This window comes from Lissotriton vulgaris, chromosome 8 (assembly GCF_964263255.1).
Source record: "Lissotriton vulgaris chromosome 8, aLisVul1.2, whole genome shotgun sequence".
Lineage (NCBI taxonomy): Eukaryota > Metazoa > Chordata > Amphibia > Caudata > Salamandridae > Lissotriton > Lissotriton vulgaris.
The window spans coordinates 856,716,809-856,744,610 of record NC_141696.1 but is presented as its reverse complement, the minus strand read 5'-3'; the positions used below and the strand labels follow the sequence as shown (position 1 = coordinate 856,744,610).

The window sequence follows — 27,802 nt, the reverse complement described above, 5'->3', positions numbered from 1 at the left end:
ACCTTATAGGCCAGGGAGTCCTGCCCCATCCATGAACTTAAAACTGGCATAAATGTGGCACCAGCCTCAGAACACTACTGAACTTGGAATGAACAGAAAGACTGCACTTTCTGAATCTGTGACCCCAGAAAGTATGGTTGCACCAGTTGAACCAAATGCAGGGCCAAAAAGGATTGCACCAGTTGAACCAAAGGCAGGACTTGAAAAAGAGGACTGCTACTGCTGATAAAGTCATGGAGACAGGCCACAGGTGGGACTGGCTCCCGCGTGTGTTAAGGACTGGGTAAATTGATTCCAAGTTTGCAAGCTTCCTGTTAAGCTGCACGAACATAAAAGCTAAAGAAGCCCTGCGCCTGCACAGTGTCCAGCTGACCATTTGTAACTGGACGTGCCTTTGACCCTGCTGGTAAAGCCTGGAAGATCGAGTCTTAGCCAGGAAGAGGAGCCCCCCAGGTCCCCTACCATTGGCTGATGCTAGAGGTTACACTTTATTTATTTATTTATTTATTTAGAAGCTTGTAGAGCGCACGGCTACCTCCGGCGGAGGTGTCCCGGCGCTAAGATTACATGAGAGTCCCCAAGAGAGTAACCAAGAACACATCCCACTGAGGGAAAGGAAATACTGAAGACCTGAGAATGCTGAAGACCTAATGATTAGTGAACAACCAGGTCTTGAGTTTTCGTCGAAAGGCTGGCTCGGAATCAGAGAACCTGAGGTCAAGAGGAAGGCTGTTCCAGAGCTTGGCAGCAGTGACGGTGAAAGATCTGCCGCCACTACGAGAAAGCCTAAATCTTGGCACCATCAGTAGACGCAGACTGTTGGATCTCAGGTGTCTAACTGAAGAAGAGATCTTGAGACGTTTTCTCAGATAGAGCGGGCCGATTCCATGGATTGCTCGGAATGTCAGGGTCAGTATTTTGAAATCAATGCGTCGGGCTATAGGGAGCCAGTGAAGCTCATCCCGGTAGGCTCTGACCGAGGTGCGAGCAGGGATATTACCAATGAGCCGAGCTGCCGCGTTCTGGACAATTTGCAGACGGTCAATTAGGTATAGGGGGGCACCTGCATATAGACTATTAGCATAGTCTAGATGGGTGGTGATAAGTGCCTGGACAACTGTTTTGCGAGATGATTGAGGGAGGTAGGGGAAAATGTTCCTGATCATACGCAATTTGGAAAAACAAGCCCCTACAACTTTGTTGACCTGGACACTTCCAGACAGAGAGTTGTCAAAAGTGAAGCCAAGGTTGCGGGCCGCTTGTACAGGAGAGGGAGGAGGATTCAAAACGATAGGCCACCAAAGAATTGCAGGGGGAGGAGATTTCTTGCTGAAAAAGAGAACCTCCGTTTTGTCGGTGTTGAGGGCAAGGTGATTGGCTGACATCCAGGTGCAAATATTGCCAAGGCAGTTTCTAAAGTTGGAAAAGAGGGAGTCAGAGTGGTCTCTAAAGGAAAAAACAAGCTGAGTATCGTCAGCATAAGAGACCACCCTGACACCCCAAGACTCTACTACCTTGGCAAGAGGGGCCACATAGGCATTAAACAATAAAGGGCTCAAGGCAGAACCCTGGGGTACTCCGCACAGGAGGGGTTTATCCTCAGATTCAAATGGGTGCATCGTAACCCTCTGAGATCGACTGGACAGGAAAGATTTAGTGCAGGCCAGCACTGTCCCACCTACCCCTAGCTGTGTGTAAGCGGGTGGCAAGTATATTATGGGATACAGTATCAAATGCTGCGGATAGGTCGAGGAGGACCAACATGGCCTCCTCGCCCCTATCCATTGATTCCCTGATGATCTCAGAGACTTCTAACAGCGCCGTCTCAGTGCTGTAGCCGGTTCTAAAGCCGGACTGGGAGTCGTGTAGAAGCTGGTTTGATTCTAGATACTGCGCCAACTGTTTCTGTACCACTTTCTCCAGAATCTTGGCAGGTTTGGGCAGGAGCGATATGGGCCGATAGTTGCTAAATTGCAAGGGGTCAGCACCAGGTTTTTTCAATATGGGAATTAGCCTGGCCTGTTTCCACACTGAGGGGAACTGGCCGCAAGACAGGGAGGCATTCCAGATGGAGAGGAACGGATTTACTAGAATAGGGGCAAGAATGCCCATGACTTTGGCCGGGACTGGGTCCAGAGGGGAACCAGACTTTACGTTGTGTAGCAGAGACAGTGCTAGGTCCGGGGTCAGCTCACTAAAGGAGTTGAAAGAACAGGGGATGGAACCAGAAATGTCTTCAAGGAGGTTAGGAGGAGCCGTAGCAAAGGAGGAGGAAAGTTTGACTATTTTCTCCTGAAAGTAATCCGAGAGTCCATTACACAGATCTTGAGTGGGGATACATTGGGATTTCGAGGCCGGGGGGTTTACAAAATCTTTCACGATGGAGAAAAGAGTTTTGGAGGAGTTCTGCGCCTGTTGAATGAGAGTGGAGAAGTAAGCTCTCATTGAGGAACGTTTCAGTTTGTGAAAATGGTTCCGGGCCGATTTATAGGCCAGTTTGGCTAGAGGGTCATAATCCTGTCTCCATTTGCGTTCCAACTGCTTACACTTGCTTTTTTCCTCACGAAGCAGAGGGGAAAACCAGGGGGCAGAGGGACGTGATCTGGAGGAAGTAAGTGGAGCAAGAGGGGCAACAGAGTCAAGAGCGGCAGAGAGGGTCGAATTAAATCTAATAGTCTCTATGTCGAGGTCTTCTAACTGATTGAGTTGAAAATGAAGGCGGGCTTCCAAGGAATCACAGGTTACTTTGGCCCATTTACGACCTCTGACTCTGTTAAGGGGGTGGGGGAAGGAGGAGAGGGGGCCGTGATGGTAAATGGAATAAGAAAGTGATCAGTCCAAGTCATGGGAGTCGGGGGAAGGGTGGAGATATCAAGATGATTGAAAAAGATGAGATCAAGTGTATGGCCTGCTATGTGGGTCGGGCCTATAACTAATTGGGACAGAGTGAGTCCATGTAAAGTTTCTAGCAGGGAAGAGGCTTGAGAGCAAGAAGGATTATCAATGTGGAGGTTAAAATCTCCCAATACTGTAAAATGGGGGTGTTTGAGAGGAAAATCTGCAATAGAATGCGTCAAAGCATTTAGAGAGGAGGAGGTCGCAGCAGGGGGGTTGTAGACCAGTATGCCTGCACAGATAGTACTAGCGGTGTCCGTGACCGTAAAATAAGCGGCTTCAATGAGGCCGAGATTGGGAATTTTAGTGAGATTAAGTTTAAAATGAGATTTAGCAATTACCGCAAGACCCCCTCCGGGCTTGGAGTTGTCTCGGTTGATGCCAACGAAACAATAACCGGGGGGAGTAGCAAGGTTAATGTCTAGTTTGGAAGAATCTTTGATCCAAGTTTCTGTAAGAAACAATATGTCCCATTTGTGGGTGTCGAGTGATAGCCAGATGTCAGAGGCGTGAGCCGGAAGAGATCTGCAATTGATTAATGCAGCTTTTAAAATGGTCGGGGGCAGGTCATTAACAATTAAGGGCAGTAGAGGTGCTTTAGACATCATAGGGAGAGTGAAGTTGCAGTGTGGGCAGGAATAAGCTGTTGAATCCAGGCCACGAGGATTACAGCGAGTTAAGGGGATGCATGTGCCAGGACGAAGGAGCAGTAATTGATCCGAGGTCCAAGAGGTTATAGGGGTGGGAGGGGCAGGGGTTCTGGCGCTAGGCACGGGTCCGGCGCAGGCGGGCGCAGACGGGCTTGCCTTAGGCGCGCCCGCTGCGCCCGCCCGCTGCGCGGACGGGATAGTCCCTTCTTTATATCCCTGTCCATCTAGCGGTGGGAGGAGGGTGGGAGGCGTCCAGGAGCTGGAGCGCTACCCTGCCTCCCCCCAAGATGGCGGTTCCGCGTTCTCCCGGCCGGCGAGAGCGCTGTGATCGGCTGCGCCGGGGGAGAGAGAGCAAGGTCGGGCCCCTGGGACGAAGAAATCTCGTCCGGACCAACAGAGAGGTCTGTCTTTCAATAAAAGTGCTCCGATTAAAATATTAACAGTTTTTAAAAAGGCAGATCAGCGTAGCGTCTGTACACAAAGTATTAAATCACCAGGCGCACAGAAAGTAAATTCACAGTACACGCACACTCTCAAAGGTTGTCAAATTCACAGATCAAAGAAAGATGCCCCCGGCTTCCGCCTCAGGGGATAAACAAGTAATCCTGCAAAAAACGGCAACTTGTTAGTCTAAAGCTCACAGGTAACAGTCTTTAAAAGAAACCAGAAGCCAACACACTACCACTACTCAACTCTCCAATCGTCACCAAATACTTACTGGGCCACTGACTGCAGAGTCTACCAGCTGAAAGGTTTTGCTGCTTTGTAGATAGCCTTGAACTCCTGTCTAGAACAAAGGCTCATACAAGACCGTTGGGCTTGGCCAGTCTGCTGATGTTGAGCTCAAAGCCAGATCCAAGCTGTGGAGGACCCAGCCGACAAGTCCCATAAGCTAAAAACTAAAAAATGTTAAGTGCAAAGATCAAAGTTTGACCGGGGCCAAACTGGTCTATGCATACGACCAGCTCTACATCGCGTCGGCCTGAAACTTCGACTTTGGGCGGTACCTCTCAAGGCTCATAGACTGCTGCTACTAGTGAAAAGCAGTGATTTATTAAAATCCTGAAAAATCATAACTCCTGTTCCCTTCATTAGGTTTTTCTAATTTTTGGGGTCTAAAGATAAAAAATATACACTATTTTTATAAACTGGAGTGGGATTTTTAATGTGTCAGGTTACTTACTTTTTACTTGTTTTACTACTGATAAATGCTTTACACATGTTTTCCTTTGAATTTAGCCAGGCTGCTCTGTGCCACAGATATCCAGGCCTGAGCTATGGCTTAAATTAAGGTAACCTAATTTGACCTCATAGAAAATTGTGACGTTATTACTCGATGAGGTTTCACAACTATCCCAACTAATAATCCACTTTCTCACAGGTGGCATTTGTGAGTGAAAATAACGAACATAACAGTGTTTTACATATGACTTAAGGGGCTGAACATTTTGTACATCAAATGTTAAATGAAAAGTACCAACAGATTAATACTATTCAAAATGTAGGTCGTTTTTTGACAGTCAACATGTCAACATTATACAGAATTTACAATAAGTCTGATTGGGTGGACCCAACACTCCCCCTTAGAGGGATGAAGGAGATTATGGAATATGAGTGTAGGGTGGGTATTGGTCTCAAAGCAGGTGATGATTTTTCAGACAGGCCTTGGAACAGGTATCGGAGGGGTTTTGCTGCATCTTAATGGATACTTTGTTCCAGGTCTGAGGGGTGAAACCAGAGTTTGATAGAGATAAAGGGAAGGTCCAGCTGCACCATCTGGTGTCTGGGTAGAGATCACTGCAAAGGTGACTCCAATCGCCCGATTATGTAAGCTTCCTACTCTGAAAGTGAAGAATGCAGGGGTTCAGCATTTATTAAATGAGGCATGCAGATCTGAATACACATTGTGCTTGCAGCCAGTGCCATTAAGCATGATTATTACAGGGGTAATATGGTCAAACTTCTTAGTGTCTGAGATCAGTTTAAACACAGTATATAGCTTGCTGTGTCTGGGGCTGTCTGCGTAGCATGCGTCATATCAGGATAGAGACTCTATATACCATTGTTTGCATATTCAAATAACTTTTTTGCTATAGCAATTAAATCAGCATGTTTAACTTCAGTTTGTCAAGCATAAAGCTAATGGGTTTAGCAATGTGAATCATTTTAAGCAAAGACACACTTCCTGGAGGATGTTTTATCATGTTGTTGCGTGGCCCATTTCTCACTAGATTTGCAAAACTCAGTTTTGCTTTTGTTTAGTTTATTTATTTATGCGTTTTATTATAGCGCAAACTTTACCCGACGGTGTCAGAGCACTTTACAATGCAACCAGTTACATTACATAAGGACTTCAGAGTACATGAATAACATAAGAGATACAAACAAATACACTCTAAAATAAGATAAGAATGGTATTAAGTACATACGTCTACTACAGATACTAGTGGTTAGAGTTACATATTTACAAGTTGCAAATTTACTCGAGTAAATTTTGAGAAGAGTTGAAGGAAGCGATTAGGGTTGGACAATTATGTATTACATATTTACAGAGCATGATCTTCTTGCCATATGCTGGGGTTCTTGCGGTGCTGGTTCAGGAAGGTCTTCATGGTGCTGCTGCTCTCACGGGTGGGGGGTGATCTTGGGCATGGAGGGATCCCAAGCTGGTGGTGGCCCTAGGGGTACAAGGCCAGGTGGTGGTGGGCGGAGCAGCATGATGTACCCCGGGGCTGTTCTTGAGCTTGTGCCAAAGAGTCAGGAGTCCCGCCAGGCTCAACCCGACCTGCACACCGCAGGGTCTGTCCTCAAGGCACCCCTGGGGAGGCTCTCTCGCTACTCCATCGCTCCTGCCACTAGTATGAGGCTCTGGGCCTCGCTCGGCAGCAAGCTTTCAGTGCCAATGGGTCTCGCTCAGCTGCCAGTCACAGCCCTCCTCCGACATCTTGAGAGCCACATGCGTCTCTGTGGTCATCCTCCGCAAAAACCAGTGCTGTTCATTTCTCTGTACATAGCACTCAGCACTGTGGGGTTCAGAGGGGTTCCTTTGTAGCTCACTTGTGCACCCTGGGCCCTTAAGGCCTGCAGGATGGCATCTGATGGGGGACTCCGGCGGGAGCTCACCCTGTGAACTTCCGGCTGGAGCACCAGTAGTTGCAGTGAGGACATCTAATTCTGTATCTTGGAGATACCATCCTTGAGGCGGTCAGTAGATAAGTCGTATATGTTTTACATAGATCTGCATATTATTGGCAAATAAGGCCATTGGACTGTAGGACTTCCCAAAATATTCGGAGTATATTTTAAATTGGAGGGAGTGGGGGATTGTTACTGAGTCCTGATCTTGACAATTCGACAGTGCTAATCTAGAGAGGACTGACCAACTGTTGCTATAATCCTGACACAAGTAAAGGGGGTGCTAAGCAGTAGGTCATTCTAATGTACATCAAATTATGCAGAGGGGTCAAACAGAGCACAATGCCTGACTCACAATTCCAGCCCTAAATGGTACCAGCACTGATATATAGCACTGCAGCTTCAGTGAAGTGCCCTAATCTGGAATAAAGCCGGAACTTGTTTTATGATCCATTTTCAATGACACATTGGTATAGTTTTTTTCCTACTCAATTTTTCCAACATTTGTGCAGCAAAATGTAGACCTTTGTTGAGGCAGTAGCTTCATTACTGTTCCAGGCGGCCTTTGGGTTTTTAGAATAAGAATACGTGTTATAATACCCTTTTGAAGAGATGAGAACAGAGCTATGACCTCCTTTAACAAGCATTCTCCAAAGAAGGAGAAGAAATGAGTTGATCAATTTAACAAAGTTGGGTGGTACAGGGATCTGGAGGATAGCACGCTGGCTTAGCCACAATGACTGTTTCCTGTAATATTAGGTTGAAGAATCTCTGAGCATTTTGAAAAAAATAACTCGTTTATTATATCCAGGTGACTATTCATGCAGAAGAAATTTCTCATGTGATAATTTTGATTTTTTTTTAGAGAAGAAATCAGCGCAGCAAACATCAGGGATTTAATCAGATTTAGAGAGGCCAGTGGTCGGTAATATAACAATGTTGAATATTTTCAGGTTTGGTTTTTGGATTTTCTAAGATTGTCGCTGTAAAAGTTGTCTTTAGTATTTAGTAAATTAGGTATCAATACAGCCTTTTGATTATTTAAATGCATCGTTGTATAGCTGTACATTAAGTAATTTATTGGTCTCAGATTAAGAAGAGGCATAGGCGTAAGAGACTCTAAGCCAGATTCAGATTTTTGTGCACTACATTTAAAACGTAGTGTTTAAAAAATCCACTCTCCTGCGTTTTTGTGTTCACACAGTTTACCAGTGCGGCAGAGTTTCAGTGGTAGTAAGATATGGATTAGGGGTGGAACATGGGTATTCAAGGTACAGAGGCAGAAGTTACAGGTAGTATACAATTATAGAACACCAAGAATTTGCACATCCTTTTCACATACATATTTCCTAAAAAGGTTGAAGCAAATGTATAAATTAGATGACAACATTCGGCATTCCTGATAGAAAAAAGGTAAAATAATGATGAAACCCCTAATGAATTTTTCCAGCAAACTTGTTCCCGAGTTCTGTCGAATCTCTATACAATTCGTATGAGTAAGTGTAGTTTAGGGGAAGGAGATCCTTTGCTTACATGGATTTCCGTACCTACTCCGGATGATTTCAGTGAATCCTCTAACACTCCAAAACCTGCTGAAATCATAACAAGATGCCCAAGATGAGTACATTTTCATCCAGTAGAACAGTGGTTCTTAACCTGAAGTCCGAAGATCCCTGAAAGTTCACAACACCTACTCAGACGGTATGTGAGTGACTAGAAAATTAAATATAAGCACATAGGAAAAGTGCATATACATAAAAAGTAAAATTGAAAATGTTGAAACCTCTGTCAATGTGAAGAAATCTGAAATGGGAAGAAACAAATTAAATGGGTATCCTTATCTTGACTCATCTGAGCAGTACATGTACAACATAAAGAATCTAGTATGGGCTGCTGATGGTCTCAATTGAAGCACTGTGATAGAAGTCTAGCATATCAATACGTCTTTTAGAAATAAAACGACATTTTGAAAGATAAATCCTTCTCATTCAAAATTTCGATTTTAGCTCATGTTTTTTAGTGAATTAAACAAAACATTCCATAATGTGTGTGCTTGTTTGATGCTTACTTGTTTCTGAATTGTTTTGAGGTTCAAATCATAGACACAGCTTAATCGGCTTCCAGTCGTGAATTACTGGGGATCCACAGAAGTCAAAAGGCTAAGAACAGCTGTTGTTGAATAGATCTTTGAATCAACCTTGGAGTCTTGATGCTCCTAGTCCTCCATTACAACTAAGAATGTACTGATAAGTACAAGAATTGGCTCGGTTGGGATTTCATGCACCAGCATGAGTACAATAATTGGCTAGGTTGGGATTTCATGAACCAGCACAGCATTGGGAAATTGCAGTACTTTGTTCAATGCTGTCTGGAACTTAATGCACACACTAATAAGCACAAATGTGGCCACGTGTTACCTTAATTTACACACACACTCAAAAATAGGTAAACCATTACAGAATGCACACCATGTGTAACGTGAACTTCGTTACACTTTATCCAACTTGATGTAATATGTACTAATTCCTAAGCATTCAGCTCACCGAATGACAGCATCTCTGGCCCGATTGTACTTAACTGCAATCTCTTTATGCACTTAATTCCCGAAACAATGCACATAAAACTATGCAGTTTTGTAGTAGTTACAATCCTTTAACCTAATGCGGTCATTTATTCTTGTTCCATTACCTGTCAACTTTCCACACTGTGCACCTTCCCTTGTGTAGAAAGCCTACATTGGTGATATAGTCCTTATCTTTTTCTCATGCCCTTATGAAAAAATTGCAATAAAACGACTTCATAAAAAGAAATAGCAGGGAATGGGACATATTATGAATTTGTAACTCGAATGACACTTTTAACACATTGTACAATGGCGGGTAGACCAATGGAATGAGAACGCAATTTCATAGATGTGTGTTAATATAAATGTTATAATATATTAGGAAGGTACGAGCCACCTCCGCAGACAGCACACACTTTGGTCACAAAATGCGAATTTATGTAAGATGCTGATGTTCAGAAGCATTGCCTGTTCATGACAATTATGAATGTCTACAAGTCCAAGGTAATAAAGCGGACGGTACACAGCAAATGTAGGGGTTAGATTCCTGTATGTTACACAGAATATATTCTCTACATTTTGGCAACCTGGCCACATTAACAGAAAGAAATGTTCCGAGGATTGAAAAAAACTACAATTTAACACAATGTCAGCTCTGTATGGATCTAGAGACCTGCCAATTTCCCCGTCCTTTAGATCCATGCTTGCGTGTCACGCAAAAAGTCCGAGAGCGTCTCAAGTGCACCCTGCGATAAAAGTGTCTTGGTTTTATTGAGCGGTGGCCATTCATCCACACAGCTCTCTTCATGTCAATGGGGAGGCTTTTGGCAGATCCTGAAATGTCCCATCAGGCAAACACAATAGACACCTAACAGAGCAAGCAGGGTGAAGGCTAATTGGTATCCCAACAAAGGCTTTGGAGAGAAGGCCTCCTCGCATTCAGTCGGGAGATTGAGAAAGGCCCATTGTATTAAATAGCAACTGAAGCGCCCTCAGAGGTCTCTGTTGCGATTAAAGAAATAACACACTTGCAAGTGTCCCCAGTGACATTGCCTTCCACCTACATCACAAACCATTACATGATATCCATCTATTCTCTGTCAGGTATAATCCTTTAATTCAAGCGTGTGCGGCACCACTTCCGCTCGACTCATACAGACGGTTATAATTCCACTCTGCAGTCTGTACAGAAAGGGTATAAGAATCCTCGGTGCTCCAGGTGAAGTAGCATCTTGAAGACAGAGCACTCCATATAATAAACCATAAACAGTACTTTTCTTGCAATTTGGCGCCATCTAGTAGTGGTACCGTAAGATGGCTGCCTAACTTTCAGTTATGGAAGCAATGGTTTGGTCTCCTGCGTACAAATGTAAATGTTCTGTTAACAAGGTCCCTATTATTTTGTACATGCTATTGCTTTCCACCATTATCAAACACCGATTTGTTTAATATTTGACAATTACAATTTATTTATTTAAAAAGTTTTATAAAGTGCGAACATGACCCATACGGGTATAAGAGCGCTGTACAAAGTAGCATAAAAAGGAACAAATGAAGTAACTTAACAACCACAAGGACCAAGGGAGGCACACACAAGGTCAAAGGGGGGGGCACGACGAGGCAGCCAATCTAGTGCGACCTGTAAAGGTTCAGCAGAGCAATAGATCAAAAGGACACGTGAGAAGAAACATAATACAATATGAACAAAACGGTATACAAGAGTATCAGAACAGAAGACAGAAGTAGATTGAGATGGTATCAGGGCTAATGCTGCTGGTGGTCATGCATGAGTAGCCATTTGACATGTTTTATGAAAGAGGCAGTAGATGGGTTGGATCTGATCTAAGGAGAAGGAATATGCTACCTACCAGTATGTATCTGTTCTTGGCATAGAGGGCTGCAGAGTGGTACATTATGAATAGATCGCCATCTGGTGTTGGGCTCGGATGATTGCACTTGTTTTTCTCTTGGAGAGTCTTTTGTATCTTGGTGACTCCTCCTTTGGTTGCTAGTGCGCATGGGCATCGGCTTCATCCTTAGATTGTTTTGCCATAGTAGGGTTAGATGGAGTAGTATGATAGAGTACAGATAGAAATGCCCATGTAAGTGTATCTAAATAAGATATTGTTGGAACAGACACAGGTTTCTGGGGAGGCTGGGAGGGCATGTACCACTCTGCAGCCCTCTATGCCAAGAACAGATGCATACTGGTAAGTAGCATATTCCGTTTGAGGCATATGGGCTGCAGATGGTACATTATGAATAGACTATACAGCAGTTCTCTCCCTAGCGGTGGTCGCCCGTGTCTGTTGCAACAGTCTGAAATAAAGTCCTTAGTACAGCTTGTCCCACTCTAGCTTGTTGTGTTGTGTGCACATCTACACAATAGTGCTTTGTGAAGGTATGCGGTGTAACCCAGGTAGCTGCTTTGCATATGTCATCTAGTGGAATGTTTCCCAAGAATGCCATAGATGCTCCTAGTTTACGTGTAGAGTGAGCTCTAGGAGGAACAGTTAATGTCCCCTTTGCCTTTAAGTAGCATATTTGTATACATTTTACAATCCATCTGGCAATGCCTGCTTTAGAGATGGGATTGCCCTTATGTGTAGGAGAAAAAGCTACAAATAGCTGTTTTGTCTTTCTGAAAGTTTGTGTTCTTTCTATATAATACAATATTGCCCTTCTGACATCTAATGTATGTAGGGCCCTTTCCGCTACCGTCTGTGGTTTTGGAAAGAAGACCGGTAGCTCCACTGACTGATTGATGTGGAATGCTGAAATTACTTTAGGCAAGAATTTTGGGTTTGTTCTAAGAACCACCTTGTTTTGGTGTAACTGCATGAATGGTTCTTGAATTGTAAACGCTTGTAACTCACTTACTCTTCTGAGTGAAGTGATAGCTATGAGGAAGGCCACCTTCCATGTGAGGAATTGTATTTCACACCTATGCATAGGTTCAAAGGGTGGTCCCATTAGTCTGGTAAGTACTATGTTGAGATTCCAGACTGGGGAGGGTGGCAGTCTTGGTGGAATGACTCTTTTGAGTCCTTCCATGAAAGCTTTAATTGCTGGTACTTTAAACAGGGAAAGATGTTGCCTGTTTTGTAGGTACGCTGCTATAGCTGCGAGATGAACTCTGATAGAGGTATATGCTAAGTTACATTGCTGCAAGTGTAGTAAATAACAAATAATCTGTTTAGTAGATGCGTCCAGAGGGTTGATGTGATTACTGTTACAGTGTACAGCAAACCTTTTCCATTTTGCTGCATAGCATTCTCTGGTGGTAGGACGTCTTGCTTGTTTAATGATTTCCATACATTCTGGAGGTAAATCTAAGTATCCAAACTCTATGACCTCAGGAGCCAGATCGCTAGGTTCAATTGTTTGGGATCTGGGTGCATTATTTCTCCATGGTTCTGTGTAAGGTGCATGGGTAATAATCTTAGCTTTTGATGTGGCACCTGTGAGAGTTGTAGTAGAGTGGTGAACCACAGCTGTCTTGCCCACGTGGGTGCTACTAGTATCATTGTCATTGAGTGCTGTTGCAGTTTCCGAACCACTAATGGAATTAGTGGGAGAGGGGGAAAAGCGTAAGCAAATTTGTTGGACCAATTTATCCATAGTGCATTGCCCTGGGACCGGTGGTGTGGGTACCTGGATGCGAAGCTTTGGCATTTTGCGTTCTGATGATTGGCAAACAGATCTATCTCTGGTTGCCCCCATCTTTGGAAGAATGGCTGCAGTATCTGGTTGTGCAGCTCCCATTCGTGTACTTGTTCTGACTCTCTGCTTAGGATGTCTGCTATCTGATTTTGAACTCCTGGTAGGTGTTCTGCTAACAGATAGATCTTTTGAGGAATGGCCCATCTCCAAATGTCCTGTGCTAGTCTGGATAGTTGGAGAGAGTGTGTCCCCCCCTGTTTTTGAATATAATACATTGCAGTCATGTTGTCTGTTCTGATCAGGACTGCCTTGTTGGTTATTTGCATTTGGAAAGCTTTTAGTGCTAGAAATACTGCTAGTAGTTCCAAGTAGTTGATGTGCAGTTTCTTTTGCTGCACACTCCATTTCCCCTGCACTGTGTATTTGTCCATGTGCGCTCCCCATCCGGAGAGCGATGCGTCCGCTGTCAGTATCGCTTGTGGAATCGGTTCTAGGAACGACCGTCCCTTGGAAATGTTTGTTGTGTTCCACCACTTTAGAGAGCGATGCGTACGGTCGTCTACCAACACCAGATCTGTAATCTGACCTTGAGCCTGATTCCACTGTGTCGCTAGACACTCCTGTAGTGGGCGCATTTGTAGTCTGGCATGTGGTATTAGTAGTATGCAGGAGGACATCATGCCTAACAGCTGCATAAAGACTCGTGCTGGTAGTGAGTGTTGTGGTTGAAATCTTTGTATTAACTTGACCATTGTCTGTATCCTGATTGGATTGGGGTCAGTGGCGGTGCGTCCATTGGGGGCGTTGGGGCGTTGCCCCACTAGCCATGGACGACCGCGCACTGCCAACATGAATTAAAAAAGGATTTTTAAATAAATCTGAGCGCGCACTGACAGGCACCCGCACTGCGCGTTATCGGCCCCAGGACAAGCCCGTCAGAATCGGGCACCGCATAAGGATGTGGGCCGTGGGGGGCGGAGCTGCAGCAGAGAGTGACAGGCAGTTTACAGGCAGCTAGAGCAGAATAGCGAGGGTGACAGTGCGCAGGCAAAATCCAGGAGTAGTCAATATTTTGACTGGCCCGCGCATGCGTACTGTAGACCTCCCCCCCCCCCCCCTCCCCTATAGTACTTAGAGACACAGGCAGGGACCCGGGGCCCCGGTCTCATTATGGGCAGATAGTGTCCTGCTCGTGAGCCAATCCTGGCGCAGTGGCGCTGTCAACGCTGCGCCAGGATTGGCTGCTGCAGCAGGATGGTGCCGCGCGTGGGTGTTGTATGGCTGTCTGCTCTTCTGCTGAGGGCCGCACTATGTGGCCAATCACCTATGGCTATATCCAGCCATGTCGAGGTGATTGGCCATTTCCCCTACGCTGTTGGGACGTCACCGCGGCACCATGAGAGTCGGGACGGGACCCATCCAGAAGCTGGCGCAGGGCGGTAAGTTTTATTTGATTTTTTTTTTCATTAAACCCCTCCCGCGACGAGCCGATTACCCCATTTCCACCCCCACCCACCCGAGACAGAGAGAACACGACCCCGATTCTGCAAGGGCAAAACTACATAGCACGAGCTTAGGTAGCGGCAGAGGACGAAAATATCTTTTTGTGCCAGGATAATGGGTGCTGCTGAGTGTGACGCATGAAGGTGGGCATGAAAGAGCACCAGCGGCTTGGAAGGAGTCTAATCCTGCTTGCTTCACTGGGTGTGCTGCTGTTATTTTCTATGGGTTTGGGGAGCATACTAAGAATGTGCGGTTCTGGTTCACATACATATGCTTTAAAGAGCTTCTAGGAGCTGTATTCGATACCGAGGGAATTTGATGCTGGCAGACACGTATGAACGTGTGACGGCATTACTTGGAGAGGAACAATCAACACAAAAGGGGAATAAAGCAGGCAGTCCTGCTAGGCTCACCGCCGGTGCTCACCTCTCAGCCTCCATCCTTTCTCAAACTACCTGGTGTTTTCCATTTCACTTGTAGTGAATTAACAATCTTTGTCTACTTTTGCATGAGTTGGTTGGGCCAAGAGAAAAATGCAGCAAAGTTTAGAACCAGGCTGGGGCTGGGCATTCTTGAGGATAGCATGTATGCATTGTTTCTATTCGTCAACGTTGATATTATTTAACTTGCTTCCCGTGCTATTGACAGTCACATTCTTTAGATCAATAAGATGGTTTATATGAGAAAAACAAGGCTTTATGTTGGAATATTTTCTGTGTACATTTTGAGTGGTTTACTTTTTTCTACTATGTGCCACTGCTTACATAGTATTACTACCTGGGGAGCTGATATAGTTTATTGTGACGAGTGGTCATTATGAACACAGGGCTGTCATAAGAGATAGACTGTGAAGTGGGTCATCCTACGTGTGGCTGCCTGAGCATGGACTTCTGTTTCTTTTCCCCTCAGTATAGCTCCAGTTGGTAAAATGTATTTCTAGAATATACTTTATAATTAAACAAAGAAAGCACTGCTGTGTGAGATCTCAGGATTTCCAGATCCATGTGTAAATCACGCAGTTCAGTGTTTTCCTTGCGTTCTGATTGTATGTAAAGCATTGACGGGAATACAAGTCCCAGAATGCAACAAAAAGAAAACAGGCACTGCTCTGTCCACCTAACATGATAATTTAGGTTTCCCTATAGAGTTAAAAAAAATACAGTACCTCCCACATCACTGGAACACAGCTTTTCCTGTCCTGGAATTTTATTTTGCAAATCATTGTTTCAGGTGTGTCTAGCATGTAATCGAACTGAAAGTAAAGTACAACTCCCAGAATGCACTGATTTGTTCAATGAAATCGTGGGAGTGGAAACAAAGCATTCATCTGATGCAGAGAATTCTGGTAATTTTACTCCTTAAAATGATTACCCTAGATAGCTGACCACACAGTCCCAGCCTTGTTCGCAATATCAGTGCACTGTAATGAAAGATGCCTGCTCGCAAAGAGAGGTTTGATTTTGCACCAGTGCGAGCTCTACCTGCATACAGTAGCAAGCAGTATCTGTGCATCAAAGATGTGTGGGTGCATTTTTGACAATACAGTGAGCAGTCTGGGAAGTGGACGACATCCGTTGTTTAATCATAATTGGTTGTTGCTCCCTGTACATTAAATGAAGCAACCTGGGGGAGCTTGCTGGGTCTGAAGGAGTACTAAGGCGGCAGAATTCACACTGCCGTTAATCCCCCCCCCCCCCCCCGTTTTGCTCCACACTGCAATATTTTAGCTTTATTTAAATCATTTCATGTGAGCTGTTGAGAAAGTTAAGTTATTACATGAGCCTTTCCAATAAGAATTGCGATGATGTCAATTTATTACAGAATTTGGGATGGATAATGTACCAGTTTTATTAACGCACCAAAATCCATTAATTAACATTTGTTAATTTGTCTTACGCCCCACTACTTTCAAATTCCACCAACCGCCACTGATTGGGGTATGCTTTGGCTCTTTTTGTGTCTATAGTAGCCCCCAGGTATTGTTGAATTTTGTTTGGTTGTAGGTGGGATTTTTTGTAGTTCACCGTAAACCCTAGGTGGTGTAGCAATTGAATGGTCTTCTGTGTGTTGTGAAGGCATTCTTCTTGTGACTTGGCCTTTATTAACCAATCGTCCAAGTAAGGGAAGACATGTATTTGTTGTCTTCTTAGGTGTGCTGCCACCACAGCTAGGCATTTTGTGAACACTCTCGGTGCCGTTGTGACCCAGAACGGAAGGACTTTGAATTGATAATGTTGTCCTTCCACTACAAACCTTAGGTATTTTCTGTGGGTTTTGTGAATTGGGATGTGAAAGTAAGCGTCTTTTAGATCGAGTGTAGAAAGAAAGTCCCCTTTCTTCAGTAAAGGAAGTACTTGTTGGAGCGTGACCATGTGGAAATGTTCCGAATTTATGTATGCATTGAGAGGTCTGAGGTCCAAGATTGGTCTTAGAGACCCGTCTTTTTTGGGGATTAGGAAGTAGAGATAGTATACTCCTGTCCCTTGTTGATGTTTTGGAACCTTCTCTATGGCATGCTTTTGTAGCAGTGATAGTACTTCTTCTTTTAACAATGTCAGATGGTCTTGACTCATTAGATGCTGTTTGGGGGGGATGTTTGGTGGGGTAGCAGTGAGTTCTAGGCAATAACCATGTTGGATAATTTGTCTCACCCACTTGTCTGATGTGATGTTTTCCCAGACAGGTAGGAACTGTGCTAGACGTCCCCTGACCAGTGTTATGTGGTCTGGGGGAAGTTGTATTAAGTCACTGTTTTGGGGTTGGGGAGTTGCGGTTGTTATTATTTCCGCGACCTCTACCCTTGTTGTTGTTACCTCTGTAACTGTCTCTTGAATTACCTCTGGGTGACGTTGGTGTAAAAGAGGTGGATTGCTGACTTGTTCCTGTACTTTTTGAGCCCCCTCTATAGGTGGATCTACGAAAGGAACCCCTTTGTGTTGGCTGTTGTAATGCTCCAATTGACTTAGCCGTTTCTGTGTCCTTTTTCATCTTTTCTAAAGTCTTACCTGTGCTTGAGCCGAAAAGTGTCTTCTGATCAAAGGGTTGGTTCAATAAAGATGTTTGTACCTCTTGTTTGAACCCTGAGACTCTAAGCCATGCATGTCTCCTTAACATGATACTGGTGTTGATGGATCTTGCTGCAGTGTCTGCCGCGTCTAGGGCGCACTTAATGGAAGTGTTAGTTATTATCTTTCCTTCCTGTATTAGCTGATCTGCTCTCTTCTGATGTTCTTTAGGGAGATGTGTGATGAGTTTTTCTAACTCATCATAATGTGCCCTGTCATATCGTGCAAGTAGCGCTTGTGTATTGGCTATGCGCCAGCTATTTGCCGCTTGTGATGCTACTCTTTTGCCTGATGCATCTATTAATTTTGACTCCTTATCAGGTGGAGGGGCTTCTCCTGTAGATAATGAGTTCGCTCTTTTGCGAGCGTTTGAAACTACAAGCGAGTCCAGAGGTACCTGCCCCTTGATAAATATTGGGTCCTTTGGAGCTGCCTTATATTTTTTATCAACTCTTGGGTTTAACACCCTAGCCCTCACTGGGTCTTTGAATATGTCTGCTGTGTGACTGAGAAGACCCTTTAGCATAGGTAGAGAACCTGATGTTCTTTATGCAGTAGGTAGTGTCTCTAATAGGAAATCCTCTACTTGAGGTTCTGTATGTAGATCTACCGTATGATATTTTGCTGCCCTATTAATGAGCTGTACAAACCCTGTGTTATCATCAGGTGGTGAAGGCTTTGAGGGATATAACTCTGGGTCGTTGTCATCATCTGACCCTGCGTCATAATGTTCCCATGGGTCATCCTCATCTGGGATAGTGTCATCAACCCCTTGAGGTTCTCCCTCCCCTGTATCACTGTCTACATCTGACTGAGGTGTAGATGGTCTTGGTGTAGAAGGTGGAGGAATAGTTGGCATAGTGTGAGGAATAGGAGAAGAGGGTGTGACTCTAGGTCGAGGAGAAGTAGGAGGAGTTGTATTTGTCCCCATTGTTCTCTTTTTAGAAGGAAGAGGTTTGTCTTCTAGCTGTTCATTCTTCCTCTTCTTCGTCACTACTTTGCCAGTTTGTGGATCGATAAGCAAAATCTTTTGTTTCGGATCTGTTTGCTGCTCCTGTGTCGGTACCGAAGCTTTTGGTTCCGAAAGGTGCCTTTGCTTCCGATCGTCAATGTTCGGTGGTTTCGGCACCGAGGATTTTCTCGATTCCGATTTTTTCGGTGTCGAGTGAGTCTTCGACGTCGAAGCATGTATCGGTTTCGACATGGAATGTTTCGGTGCCGAGCTTTCCCTTGCATCAAGCTTCGGTGTCAAAGTCGATGTCGACCGCTTCTCGGATCCGACATGGTGGGAGACCGAGAGTTTTGGTTTCAGTTTCGGTTTCGTTGCTGGGCCCGAAGGCGGGGCGTCGGAAACTTTCTTCTGCGGCTCGAAGGCGGGGTCATTACCGCACGGGGTCGTTTTTTTGGTAAGGGGACGTCGTCACTCACGGTTTGTTGCACGTCGAGTTCCTCGACATCCGACTCGTCCCCTTCCGACCCCGACTGTTCTTCATGATCCTCTTCTTCATCGAGGTGCTGGTGTTCGAACAGCTCCGGGATCGCCTCCGACTGCATTCTGGAAACCTCGTGTCTTCGAGCTCAACGGTTTCTAATCGTCGACTTGGAGGAGAATGCTGCGCAGGCTTCGCAGTCCCTGGATTCGTGTTCAGGCAATAGGCAGAGGTTGCACACCTCGTGTAGGTCCTTGTGTGGGAACTTAGCACCACACGTTGGACATTTCTTAAATGGAGTCCTTTCCATGGACTCCGGGCTTGACCACGTCGAGAAAGGCCTCCTGTTCGTCGACGTAGATCAAAGTTTTTCTTCGATGTTGGAGTCGAAACGCGTCGGAATGGAAATGAAATCGCGTTCGATAACAATACCGTCGAATTGGAAAGGGAATACGCGCCGAAAAGTTACTTCTTTCCGAAGTCGATCTGGAGCGCTTCAATCCTCATCTGAACCCGATGGCGGAAAAAAACAATCTAAGGATGGAGCCGATGCCCATGCGCACTAGCAACCAAAGGAGGAGTCACCAAGATACAAAAGACTCTCCAAGAGAAAAACAAGTGCAATCATCCGAGCCCAACACCAGATGGCTATCTATTCATAATGTACCATCTGCAGGCCATATGCCTCGAACAGAGTGTTCCATATTCTTGGAGCAAGACCAGAAAAAGCATGATTGTAAGTTCTTTTCTTATTGAATTTGGGAGGTTTCAATAGTAGGGTGTTAGAGCTTCTTAAGTTCCGACTCGAGCCAAATAGCACACTTTTTTTGCCAGGTAAACAGGTGTGTTGTAATGAATATCTTTGTGCGTCAGGCAGCCTATCTTGAGCTGGATCCTAGCTTTAATGGTCAGCCAGTTTAGTTAAATAAGGTCAGGCGAAATGTGGTCATGTTTTCTGGAGCATGTGCTGAGTCTGGCCGAAGCATTCAGAGTGGCTCTACGTGGAGCCAAATTAGCTCTAGGTAACCCAGCAAGGGTCACCAACCCATATTCCAAGCGTGAGATAACTAAGGATTGAACTGTTGGCTGAATGTCCTCGGGCGGAAGGAATGGCTTGATTTTCCCAAGGGTGCTGAGCTGAAGATGAAACAGTCCAGAGCAGTACAAAACTATCCTTGACAGTGATATAAACAGGCACTGGCAAAGAAAATATGTCTCAGCTTTAAATGGCAGAGCTACCAGGTATGCCAATGGTAAACGGCGCCAGTAGCAGCTGGTAGGGAATGGTAGTGGGGGGAGCTGGTAGCAAAAATAATTCAGAAGTACCTGCTGGTCGCACCGCGAGCCGCTTCCTCTCCTTGTTGCAGGGGAAACACCTCGGCTCCCAAAGCCAATAGCGTTGTGATTGGTTCCCCTAAGTTCCCCATAGCCAATCACAATCCTGCATTGCAGTGTTGTGATTGGCCTGAGGGCCGTGGTTTGGTGCTGAAACGAGGACAGGGAGCCTGTGTATGTTCCCCACCTAGCTATGTAATGCAGCCTGGTGGGGAACATGCATAGTCTGCATGAATGTTTGGCCGTCCCAAGACGGACGGTCTAACATTCATGTGCACTTTGAGTGGGCAAACTACTCCTCCCCATACCCCTGCTTTGGCCATCCATGCCTGTACCCAAGAACGGAAAAAGAAAATTATAATAACGGTTCCTTATTATCATTTTATTTTTCCTCAGCACTGCCTAAAACCAGTGGGGCGATGCTCCTTCGCCTTAGCAGAGGAGGGAAGTGGGGAGGTGGGAGGAAGTGAGGAGGGTTCAAGGACAAAGAAAATACAATAATATAAACTTACCTTAACTTTGCTGGCATCTCCCGCCACATCGGCTCTCCCTGCTTGTGGCCCTGGGCACAGGCTCCCAGCCTGCTCTGCGGCCAATCCTGAAAATGCTCTTGCATTACAGCAGCTTCAGGATTGGTATGAGTGCAGGAAACTTGTGCTCCCTTGCAGACTGGGAGCCTGTGCCTGTCCTCTCCAGCCGCAACGACGCAGATGGGGCTGGAGAGAGCTTCACTACGCATGAGGGGTTTGGCTGGCTGGTGACAGCCGGCCCAATACCTCATGCGCAGTGAAGGGAGTGCCCACCACTTCCCCACTAGAAGTGTCAACCCCTGGACCCGCCCCCAAGACTCATCCGAGTCCTGGGGGTGGGTCCAGGGGATTAAAATAAAACAATAATAAAACGAGTTTAAAGCCCATTTTATTTGCTGCTGCTGGCGGGAGGGGGAGCGGCTGAGCACTCTGCAGTTGCATTACGCTAGTTAAAAAAATACTGAATGCAGGATAGAAAGGAGCCTGGGGGATGAAAAGAGAAAGGGGGAACAGTGACAAGTGCTCAGTAACTAATTTAAACAAGCACTGGCATAGCCAATAGGTCTCGCCTTTGGGACCTTATAAGTGTTTAGCCATGCAACAGTTAATGTTGTTGCAGTAAGGATATTGTGCTGCATAACTAAATACTTATAAGGTTCCAAAGGCGAGACCTATTGGCTATGCCAATGCTTGTTTCCTCTTTCTTTCCATTTTGTGTGTCTTCCCTCTTTTGCTCTCTATAAATTTATGATGCGGAAAAATACGAGTTGATCCTCAAAAATGAGTGCCGGTGGCCCCTACTGGCAACCACCGGCTCAAAATAGGCATTGGCAGTCCAGCCACAAAGTCGGATTTCACTTCACAACCTTTAATCTTTTTACAAGCAAATACCCAGAGCGAGCTTCCCACCCCGTGACCTTCCTTTCAGGGGAGTGGGCAGGCGCACCGAGTTCTCTCAGGTGAAATGTCTTCAGGGAGCTATCGAGCACGCTTTCTCACATAGACAGCCGCGGCCCATGGATGGAGTTCTGTGGGGCAGGCAGGCGGGGCGGGCGGGGGAGGGGCAGGGTGGGGGTGGTAAACACCGGAATATGGATGATTGCAGGTATATAAACAATTAAATTTAAAAAACGAATTTCGTTGCGAACCTGCATCGCATTTTACGATGCAGGGTGCGCAGCGAAATTCTGAAACTCTGAAATTCTGAAACTGAAAAAAGACGCACTGTGAGTGTGAATGTACCTGATCAGTGAGGTCATCATTTTAGGAAGCTCGGTAACTTGGAAACACAAGCAATGGCCGCGAAAGTGAAAGTAATGGCCAGCGGAGGAAGAGATAAGAAAGGCAGATGGCAGGCCGTTGGCGGCTGCACACGTGCACGCAAGCTTCTGGCCAGCAAAAGCTTGTGGGTAGCACTTTCAAAACGCCCTTACTAAAAGTCGAGCAATCAGCGCATGCGCTGGTCTAGGCTCGACCTAAAAATGGTCCTTTCCATTATGATTGAAAGGTTACAACTCATGCAACAAAAACACTGTGAGACTGAAACATTCCTAGGCAGGACAAACCCAAGGAATGAGGGGTGAAAGGGTTGGTGGAGGGAAGGGGTTAACAGTTATTGAACCAAGAGCAGACAACTATAATAGCATTTCAATCTGAGCAAGGGGAAGACCAAAATACCACTTTAATTCTATGTAATGTAATGGAAACAGCGTATTAACCCACAGACCGCTAAAGCTGTGTGTAGCCGAGAACTATAAAAAATGGATCTTGGTTAAACAGCATGCTTTTAATCATACCATGTGTCTTTCAGGATGTCAACCACAACCCCATGTCTGCAATTTCATGGTGGCTGTTCTCCCACCTTCTAAAGTTGAAAAGCAATAAAATGCAGGTACTGTTTGGTGCCCCCTTCTGACCCTGGAATAATGCATTTTTGGTCATCGTTCATGGTTATTCCAGCCACCACACTTCTTCACACAAGATACCTTTGAATTATTTTTGATCAGGAACTTACTTTTAAGCCTCGTATCAAAAAAGTTGTTAGAGGTTGTTTTTTGATTCTTTAATCTACCTCTAAAATTCTCCTTCCCTCACAGACTTTGAGGAAAATCATTATTCAATCATTGATTTTTTTCCTTCTTGCGTTATAATAACGCCACATATTTCAGATTACCCAAATACACACTGCATCGCCTCCAAGACTGAGCTGAAAATAGGCTTGGGCACCAAATTAAAAGTGGCCCCCATTAACTAATCAGATAGCTAAAAATGTGGCCTGCATTTGAAAATCAGGGCAGCTTTAAACTTGTAAAGAAAAGATGAATAGGTATTTTGCAAGGTATGTGAGGCTGCATACATCAGTGCTTGCTACAGGAAATGTTTGTGATAATATCTAAAAAGTCAACAGATAAAGCCAGACCAGCAAATCATAAAACAGGATCACAAACAGTCAAAAAAATTAAAAAACACAGCCTATACACTTATCTGTCAGAGCTTCCCTTCCGGCAGTGCCAGGTTGCTCTATCAGCCGGTCCAACACTGACTTATCCTGAGACTCTCAAGTAGCTAACCTATTTGTGGCCACCTGAAGAACTTTCAATCAGTGCTTAATTTGAAAAAACAATAAGTGTCAGGGCCCTCGTCAGGATGCCACCACAGCTTACCACCCAGTGCCACTGCCAGAGACAGTACTAACACAACTACTAACCATCACACTGCTAGGAGTGTGACATTTCAGACTGTTCCGGGCCCCTGGAGCTATAAGAATGGCTTGGGCGGCTGGTATTAGTTGTTTGTAATGTATAATAAATTAATTAATAAATATACTGAATAAATAAATAACTGTTGTTCAGCTGATCTTTTAATTTTACAAACAGCACCACCATGTGGCAGCTGTTATAAGTGCTGGTGTTGACAATAAAGTGCTAGTGCTGAGCACCGGAAACCACGCCCTCATATTAAGCACTGCTTTCACTGTCTTCCAGTTACGGATCATAACACGGTTCACCAGTGCAGGATTTGTAAAAGAATATGGTTTTATAAAAGAGTATGTTTTGTTCAGATTCCTGGACCCGGCGATATCAAATGTCAGGTAACCTAACACCAAGGCTGCCTACCTGTGATTCCATCTTATTCTTCTGTCACCGCCACCCCCCAGACATTTACGGCCACCTCTCACTTTTTCAAGCACTTGTTCTTCCTTGCTTTCTCCCTTTATCACTGTATTTCCATCTTTTTCTTCCTCTGTCTCTCCCCTACAATGTTTTTCATGATCTGGCTCTGGGTCAAAGTATGATGAGCTAAAATATGTGCTGATGGGCCCCACTTGTAAGCACCGGTTCAAATTAAGCACTGCTGTTCTCTGAATTAGCCCACGGATGTCTTGGATACAGTTTGCATTTAGACTCTTCCAAGCTGCTGAAAACAGATATTTTTTAAAACGGAGTTCCATATATGTTTCAGTCAAAACTATTAGCAATCTGCACTTTCATCAACTTCCAGTGGGATATTCTAGCAGAAACACATTACATATTACAACATTTAGTTGACAAGACCACACAAATCACAGTGGAAACATGTCATGACCAATTTAGCTTCAGCCTTCTGATGACACAGTGCTTGTAAAGCAGTGTCAACACTGGAATGGTGGGCTTCATTTATCCCAATTTGCTCTCAATAAGCCTTCAAGAAATATTGTTTGTATGACATTCTAAAAGGTTAGACACATTCCGCTATGAAACTTAAAGATGTTTTTCTCCATAAGACGCAGCAAGGAAAACATCCGACTTTCAGGTTTTTGACACTTACCTCAACATGCTGGCAGGTCTGAATGAGTTTAGCTAAGAGTGATTCCATCTCTGTGTTCCTTTTAATGAGGTTTGCCAGGTTACACTCCAGGTTTTGCTGCAGAAAAAACAAAACAGACGATACATTTAATTTGTTGAACATTTGTTCTTCCCAATACATTGACAAATTAAGAAAAGTGAAACTACAGGCAATCTATCAGTAACAACTTGGATACGGACATTTCTTTAATAATGTAACATAAGATTACACAGAGCAATGTAAATTTCATACAATAACGATGCGTAAAATAAAAAAAAAACAGGGAGATGTGCGGTAGCAAATAAATGTTTTGCCTTAAAATTAATACTATATACTGTTCCTATCTTAGTTTACCTTGAGATCTCGCCTGAAAATAAGAACAATGTTGCTGCAAACGGATGACGATTAACTTCAGTGACTAAAGTAGGAGTGTGTGAAATGTGCCAAAGAAATGCTTAAAAGATGCTTGAATTTTCTGCAAAATGACAAGTATTAAGTGAAGTACATTTTGACGCGTATCTTGAGGAACTTTTCTTCGCAAGGGCATACCTCTCTCAAAAAGGCAAACGTCTGCTGAAAAATGGACTAAATTAAGCTTCAACGACTATAAGTAGTGGTGTGTTAAATTTGTTGAAGACATTTTAAAGGCATGCATGATTTTTTGGCAAAACTACCAGTATCTTGATTAACTTTTCTCCATAAAGGTATACCTTGTACAAAAAACGACAAATGTGATACTGGTAGGAGAAGAGTTCCTAGAGAAAATAAAATGAAATACCACCATTGGTAAAGTGCACAGCTACCTCCGGAGAGGTGCCCCGGTGCTGGGGGCCAACTATTGCGCAGTCACATGGTGCTGGGCTAACCTGCCGCTGGTGCCGGGGATCGAACTGTGAACGCCGTGGTCTGGAGTCAGGCACCCTGGCCGCTGCGCCACACCTCTTCCACAAAATGTCTTGTTCGAGGAGGTGTCATTTAGGCCACACACCCCTAGTAGCATCTAAGATCTGCTAATAATCTGGATCATTATCAGCTTTAAGGACACCACACTTCTTTCAAATAAGCTCCTATTGTAACTATGATACATGTTGCGATTCAGTCTACTTTCATTGCCAACATTCCGTGCTATCCCACCACCCTAGTGCAACCCATCTGGAATTTTTTAGGGCAAGTTTTGTCTTTCATCCCACCCTTCCTCGGGGTCTCTAAAAGTCTGAAACCTGATGCATGGTATCATCTTAATAGCTCTACGTTGGACCATTCTAATGTATCACAACTACCCTGGAAGCCATGTTTTTCCTGGACCAACAGAGTGCTGAACCCCAATTCACTTTCCCCCGCCACCACCGCTCAGTGTTGTTTTAGAGATCAGGTTTAGAAGGCTCCACTGGGCCCTGCTCCAAGGAGCAAGCATTTGGTTGGTGCTGGAACTGAAAGTTCCCCTCACTCAACAGAGGGTGGGCTCTGGAGGCAAAGACCAGAGTTGTTATCGCCCCTGTGAACAACTGCAGGAGAGAATTGGTATTTGTTCACTTTGGAGGTTAAAAACAGAGCTCTATAGCTGAAAATGGAATTCAACGGGAAATGCAATAGTGGCAGCATCAGTGGTACCCAGGCTGCAACCTGAGGACATTGTCAGCCATTAGATAACAGTAAAAGATTCCAATTTAACGTCATGCGTCTGAGCACATTTAACAAAAGCAGCCATGGGTAATCAATCAATCAATCAATCAATCAATCAATCAATCAATCAATCAATCAATCAATTTGAGCTTATAAAGCGCCTGGTTGCACAACCTGTGCGTCCCCGTGCTGCAACAAGGTCCACTAACTAGGGAAAGGGAGACAGAGAAGGAATCAGACAATGGAATTATCCGATGGAAAGAGCCATGTCTTAAGCTTTTTCCGAAAAACCGTCTCAGACGTTTCTAATCGGAGCTCCACTGGGAGCTTATTCCGGTAAGATGCTGCAAGGAACCTGACAAGTGTCCGCCCATCCTGACTCTTCTGATAGCAGGTATGCGTAATTGTCCCGTACCACTGGATCTTAGACCTTGCGTAGGAACATACGGGATAAGGAGATTGTGTAAGTAAGAAGGGCCTTTCTTCTGCAAGATCCGATGACTAATGCACATAGCCTTAAACAGGACACGTTTCCTCAACGGAAGCCAGTGTAAGAATTCGAGAGCCTTGCTGGATGACGCTCTCTTAGGAAGCATTAGAGCCAGACGACCAGCCGCGTTCTGAATGTGCTGAAGTCTCTGAATGCACTTGGCGTTAACCCCCAGGTACAGAACATTCCCATAGTCCAGCCGAGATGTCACAAGGGCATGGACCATCGACTTTCTTGCTGACACTGGGAGAACATCTAAGATCGCGTAGAGTGCGTAAGACCCCCACACAGTTACCCATCACACGCCTGGTGTGGGTTTCAAAGGACAGTTTAGAGTCCAACCAAGTCCCCAGGTTCTTCACCTGATCTTTTGGGGATGGGGTCTGTCCCAAGGTGGATGGCCACCAGGCAGATGACCAAATCGAGGGGATCTTGACTATAATTAGAACCTCCGTTTTATTACCGTTTAGCTGCAAACAGTTGGAGGCCATCCAGGACGCTAACTTCTGAAGACACAGTGTGAAATTCTGTGTGGCCTCTGCCGACTCTTGAGTCAGGGTAACCACAAGTTGTGTGTCGTCCGCATATGACGCCACACTTACTCCAAACTTGTAATGTTGACCCAAGTTTGCTGCCATCTATGGCTGCTTTCGCAGGCTTGTTTTTCAGATTCGTGCCCATTACATGTGGTGGTTGACGTGAATAGCTGTAAATGGATAAATCAATCATTTACTGCTCCATTATGATCTTTAATACCCAGGTCATTTGGGAGGTTAGCTGCTCGGGTGAGTATAAAAAATGCATGTCGGAGATGCAGACCTTAAAAGTTCACATGGTTTGCATGAAATACTCCTGTCCGATCCACACTTTAATAAGAACACTTTCTGATACACATGCATAAAAAAACAAGCATCAGCAAAGTCAAACGGTCTGGAGTGGGCTGCCAGCTTTTTTCACTTTGTCAGTGCTTTTTTCGACATGGGTTTTGCAAATTATTGTTGTGAGAGCTGCCGGTCCCTAGCTAGTGTAATAATACATTTAAAAAATGTAATTCTGCACATGGATAAAGATTTGTGAAACGGGCCTTGTGGAAGG

General features: G+C 44.8%; 1 protein-coding gene across 4 annotated transcripts in view; it reads right to left on the bottom strand.

Annotated features, from left to right (window-relative positions):
* The window catches only part of MID1 (midline 1), a 511,850-nt gene that overhangs the window by 229,422 nt on the left and 254,626 nt on the right, over nucleotides 1-27,802 (bottom strand). For all 4 annotated transcript variants that reach the window (XR_015299320.1, XR_015299321.1, XM_086934783.1 and 1 more), the window contains exon 3: nucleotides 24,577-24,672. Coding sequence is in view for 2 of the 4 variants with exons in the window: in XM_086934783.1 (XP_086790909.1) it covers nucleotides 24,577-24,672 (96 nt within the window). In the remaining 2 variants the exon portion in view is untranslated. The remainder of the gene's footprint in view (nucleotides 1-24,576; nucleotides 24,673-27,802) is intronic.